Below are 11,242 nucleotides of genomic sequence, written 5' to 3'. Positions count from 1 at the left end.
TGCCAGAGGAAACTAAATCCCACCCGCATTACTGTTGCCACAACTATGTAAGACCAAGATGTTATTTAATAACTACATCTTCCTTTTCTCTCACCAAAATCTGTATATGAATTTGAAGTTCAGAATTTAAATTATCATGAATTTCCAGACTGGATATTTTTTTGAACAGGATGCTTCTTCCCTGCTATGGACATGGAGACATTCAAGTAGAGTATCTTATGGAAAACCAAATTGTGCTGGTTGACAGTTTAATTTTACATTATTTGGCTGGCCATTTAGTTTTATTTACTTAATTTATCAGCTCAATAGAAACAATGACAGAAAAAGTCACATTGGGACTTATCAAGCAAATAAAATTACACTTGAATTAAGAAGCTGAAATTAGCTAAGTGATTTGTTGCGCAGCTAATCATCCTCGATGAGACCAGCTTATACTCATTTCTCAGCCTCCAAACCATTAGCAACAGTACAGTACTACATACTGGGAATTTGCTGGATCCTGTGCACGACCACAAATGCATCTGAGAGTCCCACTTTCACTGGGTGGTTTGTTGAACTTATCTGTGTCACAGCAACAGGAATCTGGAAGACAAAATAGGAAAACCTGCATGAAATATTGAAGCTTAAAAAAAAGTCAGACTAAAAATAACAGCACTTCCAAAATGAACAATTAGCCAATGTAAATTAAAAGTCCAAAATATATTATACAATACAGTATAATATGACCAAGGATTTATTGAAGATTGAAATGATTGTTTTAAATTTTTATTTTATTCCAGTTTTCTTTGCTTCTTATACAACAATCACATTGGCACTTTGAGGTAGAACAATTATTGATGGTAATACAGAAAAGGGTAATAATTTCCAGTAATTTATTTCCCTCAGTTGAAGAAAATGTGGGATCTTGTGCTAGTATTACACAAGAAGGAGGAGGAGAAGACAAGACAAGGAGGACAAGACCTCTTGTCTGCTATTGAACACACAAACTGTGAAAGATCAGGTTGAGATGAACATTTTAAAAAGGAAAATGGAAAGCTGTCTGGATTACCATAAATAAGTACTGCCGTGGGGAGAAATTACTCAGGGGTTAAACAGTTTTTTCATCTAGCACAGAAAAATATAACCAGAAGCTGGAAGCTGCAGACAGATATTTTCAAAGTATAATAAGGCATGTCTTTCTATGGTTGCATGTTACAAACCACTGGGAAATTATGACTCTCTACCAATTGCTGCTTTCAAATCACAACTGGATATCCTATTTTTCAAAGCTGGCCTGCAATTAACCAGAAATTACTAGGCTGAAGTTACACGAAATTAGATCAAGTGCAATAAACTGAGATAAAGATGCTAGCTCAGCTGATGTAATAGTCTCCTTCGGCTTTACCTGTGTAAATCTACCAATATTATACTGTTGGTCACTATTTTTCACACAGCAGAAAAATGCTGTGATTGTTACACAATGATTGTTACACATCCAGTGAATGGGGATTCGGTATTGTCTACATGTTGATTAATGGCATGACTTCTATTTGAGTTGAGCACCAAGTTGTTCTCCTTGTTCCCAAAATATCCTTTAGCTGTGCTTTTTCCTGATTATGCTGTTAAATTCAGAATATTAACAGAATATTAACAGAAATCCAGTGAATTAGAGACTGCCATAAATTTCAATTTATTTTACTTGATTTAGTGACTGGTTTGGCTGGTTTATTTAGGGCTTTTTGCATACATGATCAGCTTTGGTATAAAAAAAAGGAATGATGTTAAACCAACATGAAACACAGAAGTGACTTGGAAATACTGCTAGTAATACATCAATTTAAATTTGGCTTATATCAGCTTAGCTCTGATGCAGTTATTGGAGAATATGACATAAAAAGACCGAAAGCCATATTTTCAAAGTCTTCAAAATAAAAGACTCACTGAGTTCAGAAATAACTATATAAGCTTTGTCCAGCATGAAAGTATAAGCAAAATAAGGGAATTATTCACAGTATCAGAATACTTTAGAAAAGAGCTTACATTAACTATGGAGGAGACTGGCTTAAAAGATTTTGAGGAGGACATTCTAGAGAAGCTATTGAAAATCAAGTTAGAAAAAGCACTGATCAGAAGGATGCAACAACTATTTATCTTCCAAGTTAGAGAGGAAACATAGCAAATGAAAAAAGAAATCAGAGTTTTATGCGAACAAAATGTATTTGGAATTGGCATTATGAGTAGGTGTGTGACCAACAAAGTGTGCTGGCAAAATTGGCAGCTCAAGGCAAAAACTGTGACTGGCACATGAAAATAATTTTTATATCTGGGTGCAAACCAGGAGAAGTTGCACGCCAGTCTTTAATTCTAGTGCCTTTTCACATGTTTCTTCTGAATTTGTGAATAACTGAACAATTTGCATCTTTCCAACAGCAAACTAATTTATCTCTTTTTTTTTTTTGGCATTTAGGAGTGATAGGTTCTTGTAGTACAGATACCACAAGGAGTTTGTTGTTTCACTGGTATTTTTTTAAAATTTATTTTCAATACAACTTGCTTCACAGAATGAAAGTAACTTTCACAGTGTCACTATTTAATAGAACTTAAGAATGACTCTGAAATCTGGTACTAAAATAGGAGGTGGTAGCCAAGTTGAATGGAAAACACAAACAAACTTCAGCAGAAATTAGAAAAAACTAGGTGCAGAAATATCTCAGCATATTTTGCCAAAATCCCTGCAGGTGTCTATACTCTTGTGCTGGGCATTCTAGTGAGAGTAGAGAACTTGCAGAATCATTTTCTGAAACAAATAAGAAAGCTGTAGTAGGGTCCATTCTAACATACTGTCAGCCTTAACAAGCAGTTAAAGTTCTGAATATATGTTTTAGAAACAGGGTTTAGAAACAACAGTTCGTGTGAGGTGAGGAAAACATGAATTGTTAGTATAGCAAGCTCTTCTAACTGAGGTACAGCCTGTGTCAAACCATTTAGTCATACTGACAGAAATACAGTCAAAGTAGAAGAGAATCCATGACCCAGGAAAGTTCTTCTATTCTTTTGAAAAACTACAGCATTATTAAACCTGTAATTACAAAAACATATGGTTATTTTTAAAGAGTGAGACAAAAATAATTCATGAGGAAAAACTTTTTTACTGTAAGGGTTACAGAGCACTGGACCAGGCTGCCCAGAGAGGTTGTGGAGTCTCCTTCTCTGGAGACATTCAAAACCCGCCTGGACGCGTTCCTCTGCAACCTAGTCTAGGTGATCCTGCTCTGGCAGGGGGGGTGTTGGACTGGATGATCTTTCGAGGGCCTTTCCAACTCCTAATATTCTGTGATTCTGTGATACAGAACTGAATGCTTCAGTCACTTGGTGCTGAGTGTAGTGGGTGCCATTTTATAGGTAATATCTTTTGAATGAAATAAGATAAAATCAGCTTTTACTACATGATGGCCTATTAGGAAATATGCCCTTTTGACAGAAGGCTTGTAATAAATGATAAAATAATTTATGGAAAATTACAGCAAAACATAGGTAGCAAGCAGATAGCTAGTGTTATAAATTCCTTACCCGAATGACAAGATATATCATGACAGGCTGACATGTTAAACAGTTGAACAATAAGCTAGGAATGTGCAAGTGGTTGCTAATAGGTGGCATTGGTTTTACGGCATTACATTCGGGGGATGGATTTTTAACAAGAATAACTCCAAAATATATGTTAGCTCTACTGTATACAATATGAACTTTTGTGTTCTACAAGTCACCAGTTTATGAGTAGGTCTCCCAAATGCATGCTAGCGCTGGAGCTGTAGACATCTGCATTTTGGATTATATACTTCAACAATAAGGAAAAAAGATATTTAAAAAGATATTTAGAATTCATGCTGAATTCTAAATATGAATTCTGTTCATTTGGAACAGTAATCTTGACAGCATTTTCCATCAGAGTTCTCAAATGTTTTTCTTTTCAAACTTCTCTGAGGCTCTGTCAGACTATTAACCTTCAAAAAACAATACATAATGGACTCTGACCTTATTCTGAAGGAGATGTCAAGCAGGGTGTAATTACTGCCTCACTTCAAAACTGAGTAAAGAATCAGAGTGTGCTGCAAAATAATCATAAAATGGTTTGCATTGGAAGGGATCTTCACAACAGTACTTACATAGGGGTTTTATTGTCAGTTTCCTAAGTTATTAATTACTCTACAGGCCAAATTGCATGAAATTTTATCAGAAATTTAAAGCTGCACAAACTGATCACCTCATAAAATCAAAGATCCTGTTTCCATGATAATATTTTTGATAATAATAATGGAGGCAAAGAAATGCCAGGCATGTATAATGCAGGCAGAATATCCATTAATACTGTGTATTAATTTATTTATTTATTTAGTTTTCAGGAAATCATAACAAGGTTTGAAGTCTTGTTACTGAAAATAGATTTTTTTTTCATCACGCATAGCAGAAGCATCAATTTTATCTAAGTGCTAGCACTTAATCTGTTTCATTCAAATCTGCCTCCTTTCACAGTAGAAAGAAATTCTACAAGTCTCTTCTAGAATTATTTTCCAACTTCACATATTGGGCAATTTGAGCAAACATTTCAAATTTAATAATGGGTTCTGGATGACTACATAAATAGAGAGTCATTACTATTTAAATGAACTAAGAAAGCCTTCAAGTCAATGAAATTAAGAAAAATATCCTAAACCATTAACAAAGCCTTTGGTACCTTGGCCTAATTTGTCCTGTATTAATCATGGACAGAAAAAGAAACGAAATGTTATACTAAGGAACATTAGCTATAAGTACTATTGGGGAAAAAACTATATAGAATAGTTATTTTGTTCAAAAAGAAGTAAAGCTATTGAGAACTGAACTCCTGTGAAATTTAGAACATAAATGAGTATTCACTACTAGTCCATAAAAAAAACACACCTTTGCAGAAAAGTTTCTTTATTACTATTGGCTATTCTGTTGGCTAGTTTGCACTGTAATGGATTTCATAAGGTAGAGGTGCACCAGTATAGTAGAGGTGCACCAGTAAAATTCTCACGCCAGCTGATGTTTCCTGACATAGTAACCATTTGCCAGAACACTAACAGTTGGTGTAAGCAAAGTGATACTTAAAATGGGAGGTGTATGTACTGTAAACAATGCACAACTTCTTCTCATACCTATTAACTCTACTGAAAGATATTCTTATGTCTCCAGCTTTCACTATCCTGATGGCTCGGCTCCATTTCTAAATTTTTATCTTTTCAGAATCTATTCTGGATTTTGGATAACAATTGTGCATTTCAGACCGCTTACTCCAGGCAACAAAATGCAAAGGATTGGGCAGAACAGCCCATTTGAAACTTAGCAAGCCCCAGCCAAGATCCTGCCTTGGTCAACCCTGGGTTCATGAGGTAGCAGGAAACATATGAAAAAGAGAATTTAAAATGGTTTGAATAAATAAAAAATAAAAGCAATGGATTCAGCACTAGAAAGTAAATAAATTCCTGGCCAGACTTAGAAGTACTACAGTCATGTTTAAATTCACAACTGTCACGGTTTTTCTTTTCGGACAACTTGTGTCTGAGCAGTGACTGAAAATTTTATTAACGTTTCCTTGTTTAGGTGAAAAGCTGAGGTAGTTCCAATGGAGTAAGGCAAGTTGCAAATAAAGAGTGTTGTCTTCTGGAAATCTTAGCCTCAAAATCCATTCCCCAAGTAATTCCCAATGGAATAAACTAGTTGTACCATTCTAAGATTTCATAAAAAACTTTTGTCAGAAGATTTACAGACCACTGGAATGCTACTATTACTGCTTTAAGAAGTCTCTTTCCTTAACTATGTGCTAGAGTTTTAAAGTGATGGTTGGTAATTCCATTCAGGACAAGAGTAACTCGTGATGGGTTTTCAAAGATTCAGCAGAGGAAAAAGTATAAATTATGCCATTTGTAAATTCCAATTCTTTCTCTTTCAGTGTCAATGAAAAGAACATTAATAACTCCTCCCCACAAAAGCACTGTGGTTCTGTAGAAAGCTTCCAGTAGTGCAGTGAGAGCAAGCAGTCTATGCCATGATAGCAAAGAATTTGTTTATCCACAGATTAAGTGACAAAGTTGCATGCAATTCTAGGGAACCACATGTGATTAAGGAGGTGACCCATTTCCTCCGGTCTTCCCAAATGAATGAAGTTTTCCACTGCCTGACACTCTGCCTCATTATTTACATTTATGCAAAATGACAGCAAGATCCTTTCACTTTAGAGCAACAGCTTCTATTACTCATATTACATTCATTTTGCATAGGGCCGGACAGTAACAGACAAGACACAGCATCTCATAACCAAGAATAGTAGTCTCCTGAAAATATCACCATTTTACTGTCAGAGTACATATATAATTCTTATCAAATTTATCTTAAAATTACAAATTGAAGTAGTGTCCCTCCCTATTTTTCTGGGTCTTGAAGACAGGAACTTTTCTGCAGTCTTTAAAAAGATTTTTTTTTTCTTTAGAAAAGTTTCAACAACAGGAGATAAACAAAACTTTGATACACGCTCCTTTGATCAAGCAGTCTCCATTGTGCTAAGCAGAGCAAAGCTATCAGGAAGCTGGAGTCAAAATGCAACTAAACTGCATTTTCATAAAGACTACTGGCCTGTATATAACATTCAGAAATGGAGCCTAAGCAGACCTTTCATCAGCATGTCTATTGTAAGATAAGGAAAGCCAAGTACGTGGGCATACCATAAGTTACCTGTATCTACAAAACTAATCCAGTAGGAGTATCCTGCAGGAATCCAGTTTGCAAGGTGCAAAGACATCTTTCTTAGGTATGACTACGGTTAGTGGAATAAACCAGAGAAAATCACACTTTGCATGCCAAACTGAGATTGAAGTAACCAAAGAAAGAAATTGTTCTTTGCCTCTAGAGATCTGAGCTTATCTATCCTCTGGTTCTCATTTGCACAAAATTCAACCAGAAGTATAGCCTCTAGGCTATAGCCTCCAGGACTCTAGCAACTCTAGCAAGAAAAGAAATCACCTAAAGTAACAAATGAAATTCTGAAACACTTGGAGAATCCAGAAAAGCCCAACTGAGACAACAACATATTGGTGCTATGAAGGCAAACTAAATGGCCTCATTCCAACCAGCATTATCACCAAATAAATAGAAAACCTCACGGAGCTAGAGATACAAACCAGTTATTTCTCATTTGAAGTATATGAACTTTGAAATAAGGTCAGTTGCCAAGAAATGATAGCTGCAAGAAAAAGGTGACCTTTTTATACTAACCACTCATTGTAGAGTATTTTCAAACAGGACTAAATCAGGTGAACTAATTGAGCCAATTAGACCCTACCTTTCAAAACCCAAGAGGAATTTACTATACAATCATGAATTTACTAAACACACAACTCTTAACAACCAGTCAAAAAAAGACAGCTGAAATCCAGGAGTAGCACATTTGAGCTATGTTGATGGTTTTCAAGTCCATCACATGAACATCACTTTTACAATAAAATGTCATTTTCACCAAAATAATAAGCAATATAATGAAATTATCTTATATAGCTGAACTTTCAAATATCCCCACCCCCCAAAAAAGAAAAGTAGGGAAATTCCTGGCAGGTATGAAGTAATCTGTCTACTGAAATGACAATTTTCAGACACAACTTACTTCTTTGTAGCCGAAAATGATACGCCCATCATTGAGAAGGGTGGCCTGAAAAGTGAAACTGCCCAGGTTGTAATTATCCTGCAGATGTACATGGTCCCACTGGACAACTAGTGCTGTGCCTGTGAACCCCAGAGTGGGGGTAGGGAGGCAAAGGGAAGAAAAAAAACGTGAGAAAAATATTAACTGGCAGTAGGAAAAGTACTTCACTGCAGTTACTTGCAACAAGAACAGTGATTTGTCTCTAGCAAATTTCTGCCCAGCATCTTGAAATGCCAAAGATATTACAAACACAAGCTGCAACTGAAATCTTCTTAAAGGTAGACACCACAGTACCATAGATAACTACCTTAACTACTTGAACAAAAGCCTGCTAAAGTAAGACTGGTCAAGTAACTTGTTTGGAATTGCACAAGGAGTCAAAAATCACCAAAGGTAGGATCCAGTGCTCAGAGCTCAGGTGTGCTGCCACAAACACTGCTCTGCAGTGTCTTTTTTTACACTGCATAGATATAGCCTGATGACTTTGAAATATGAAGTGCTAATAGCATTGCCTGTTTAGTAAAAGTTATTATTTGAGGAACTCAGATTCTTCCATTAACTATGCATTAATATAAATAGCATTTTTTTCTGTATGGTGGAAGCCCTTGCTAAGGTTCTGCAAGTTGAAAAATATTGAAAAATATTAGGTGTTGGTAATAAATAAATGTAGTTTAAATTAAAACCACTAAGAATTCATAGACAGGGTAAATACTGAGTCTGGTGTGGAGAGATTTAGTTGCAAGAGGCTCATTAATATTAATGGGAGTTCTGTAGCTGAATATCCACTTATCACACTAAAAATGTACCCCAAGCAACTTGCATGCCCTGCGAGCATGTTTTACAGATGTTGAGGGCTACAGACACATTTAAGCAGCTTGGCTGAAAGACACTTATCACCAAAACTGTGTTTACTGAAAATGACTGTTTCGTCTTTACATGCCTTCCTCAACATACTTCTTTCCTTGGCACTAATGAGAGTTTGTGCTTTGATTCACAACACTTTAATTTCATTTCTTCCTAGAGTGTTCAAAGTGGGTTGGTATGCATCCAGATGCATTTTGGAAATGCTCAATGCATTTTGGAAATATCCTTGAAAAATCTTTTGCCATTGATGATCTGTGCTGTAACTTTCATTAATACATCTTGGCAGGAGATGCCACAAAACTATGAGCAAATTTTTGGTGCATACTGCACTAAGTCCACCACATTATTGTCACATGTATCTTTCATAAGTATAGTGCATGCTCATTAATTGTGCACACAGTGCATTTTTCCTTCTGTGACCGTATTAATTAACTGTTTTCTGATTACTTATTTGATTATATTAAATTTCACTTTAAAGGAATTTAAAAGGACTTTTAAAGTTATTGGAGCAAAAATAGACAAAACTTGTTATAGTCAGTGTTTGAGTACCTCATATTTATGTGCATCTCAGAATCCCAAGCTATAGTGGAAGTCAGCTGCCTCCAAAACAGTCTTTTCATTCCCAGGGCCTTTATGTAGGTTCATGTGTACGTATGTTCCTTGTAGTCAGCTCCATGAGTGAGACTTCAGTGGCCCACCAGACTCTGTGACTGCTCACTACAGATGCTGCTCTAAAGCAGCATGCTTACTCACAGAGATAAACCACGGATGAATAAGAAATCAGAAGCTGAAGATACTATTTGCTTGGTTACTTTTTATTTGGGGTAAGATAGCAATTTCTTTGTCCTAAAGTACATGAGGTCCGAAAGATCATCGTGCCTTATGTACAAAGAGGGATCCAAAATCTCAAAGAAGTATTCAACCTTGTCATGAAACCAATGTGATACAGCCTGATACACCTGATAGGAAGACTAGAAGTCTGGAATACAATGAAAATTAGCAATGCCTTCCCAGAATCCTCAGATTCTTTCAGTAGAGATGACAAATCTCAGGCCATAACATCAAATATAATTCACAAAATAAAAATATTTTTTTCTGTTTGAAAATTCTCCATGCAAGGAGTAGGATTTTCTTATGTGTGCCTATTTTATTGGATTTGTAATAAATAATAAATGAGAAAGGTTACAGCTGGGTGCGAAGGTTATAGAATACATTTTTATGCCTGATCTAAAGAATAAAAATTAACAAACCTGGTTGGAAATGTGACATATTTTTTGGACATATTCATAATTTATGTGAAAATTCACTATGAATAAATATACGTAGAATGTCACAGACTTATCCAGGAAGAATTAAAACAGTCGTAGATCTCATTATATTAAGTCATTATACTAAACTTTTCAAATTCAAAGAACAGACAGTCACCGACATTGTATTTGATCACTGCAGGCCTGAGGTAAGGCACTAGATAGCTTTTAATCACATTGGTTATGTTTTCTAAATATTGATATAACTGACTTCATGAGATAAATATCCTCACATTCAGGGCTTTTGAGATATCTCACAGAGCTTCAAGCATAACACTGCAGTTTTCCTTTTACCCTTTCAATCTTTTGTACAAGGACTGCTGAGAATTTGTGGTGTAGATGAGTGTATTGGATTCCAATCCTGGGACTCCATGCACAATTAGTCACTGACAGTTTTATTAACCCTATACCTTCCCTGTTTCTGTGTATTCTTGCTACTGCATTCTATAAATGCTATTTTGATTTTAGCTAGTGGGTGGATGATATTTACTATATATATTTTGAAGTAGCAAAAACTTGCACTTTTATACAAGACAGATTTTTCTTTTTAAAACTGATAAAATATATTCCTAGTCTGAGTTTGTGTGCTTCTGATATCTGCCCACTTAGGAAAAAACATTCTTTAGAAAAAGCATTCACTACTCTCTAACTGTATTCTGAATTAAGAACTGTTTCTGTATGTCTAGTCACGTGCTTTATAGAGCCTGAGAGTTAAAAAAAAAAAGAAAAAGAACAAAAAATAATTTTAAAAAGTAGTTTTTTCCTTCAAAAATAGTTATTCAGGAAAATATGAAGAGCCAAGGGACACAGACACATTCATGTATGAAGGACTACTACATACCATTATCAAAGTATCTGACTGTTGAATTTCTTGACACACTGGGGTCAAAATTTGCCATTAAGGGTGCAATGTATTGTGTAGCTGTTAGCATTCGATGCACAACTTCTCCAGTATATATGAAACCTACAATAAAAAAAAATATTGAGACCATTTCAGTAACTTCTGAAAAGATTTAATAGAATGGCAGGTTGAACTAGGCATTGCCAGAGCATTAAAGGGTCACCTGAGAGAAATTAACCCCACCAGCAATTTTATAGTGAATTAAGTAAAAGCTAAAATTTCAGGAAAATGTCTATGATGGCTGCCCGAAGAACAAGATCCAAGATGAACAATAGAACAATTAGTTCAAGAAGCAAGTTTTCGTAAAGGAATAAAAACAGAGTGAACTTAAGGATTAATAACTCCAGCTACGGACAAAATAGAAATATATGCCATTATCAAAATGAGCTCTTAACCACCATGCATATTCCATAGTGCTTTCTATCCCTGCCAAAAATCTTCAATTTGTCTTGCTTTTGAAAATTGTTACCTTTT

The 11,242-nt window shown here is 35.4% G+C and overlaps 1 protein-coding gene across 1 annotated transcript; it reads right to left on the bottom strand.

Annotated features, from left to right (window-relative positions):
* Positions 1-482: 482 nt before the first annotated feature.
* On the bottom strand, positions 483-10,831 carry LOC104544626 (plexin domain-containing protein 2-like; the record flags this gene model as incomplete). Its single annotated transcript, XM_010189549.1, has 3 exons — positions 483-582; positions 7,658-7,776; positions 10,709-10,831. Coding segments are annotated over 3 exons (342 nt in total), but the record flags the coding sequence as incomplete, so codon positions are not given.
* Positions 10,832-11,242: the final 411 nt, after the last annotated feature.

This window comes from Mesitornis unicolor, unplaced genomic scaffold, assembly GCF_000695765.1.
Source record: "Mesitornis unicolor isolate BGI_N332 unplaced genomic scaffold, ASM69576v1 scaffold9778, whole genome shotgun sequence".
Taxonomy (NCBI): domain Eukaryota; kingdom Metazoa; phylum Chordata; class Aves; order Mesitornithiformes; family Mesitornithidae; genus Mesitornis; species Mesitornis unicolor.
The sequence above is the reverse complement of the archived record's forward strand: the minus strand, read 5'-3'. Positions and strand labels throughout refer to the sequence as shown.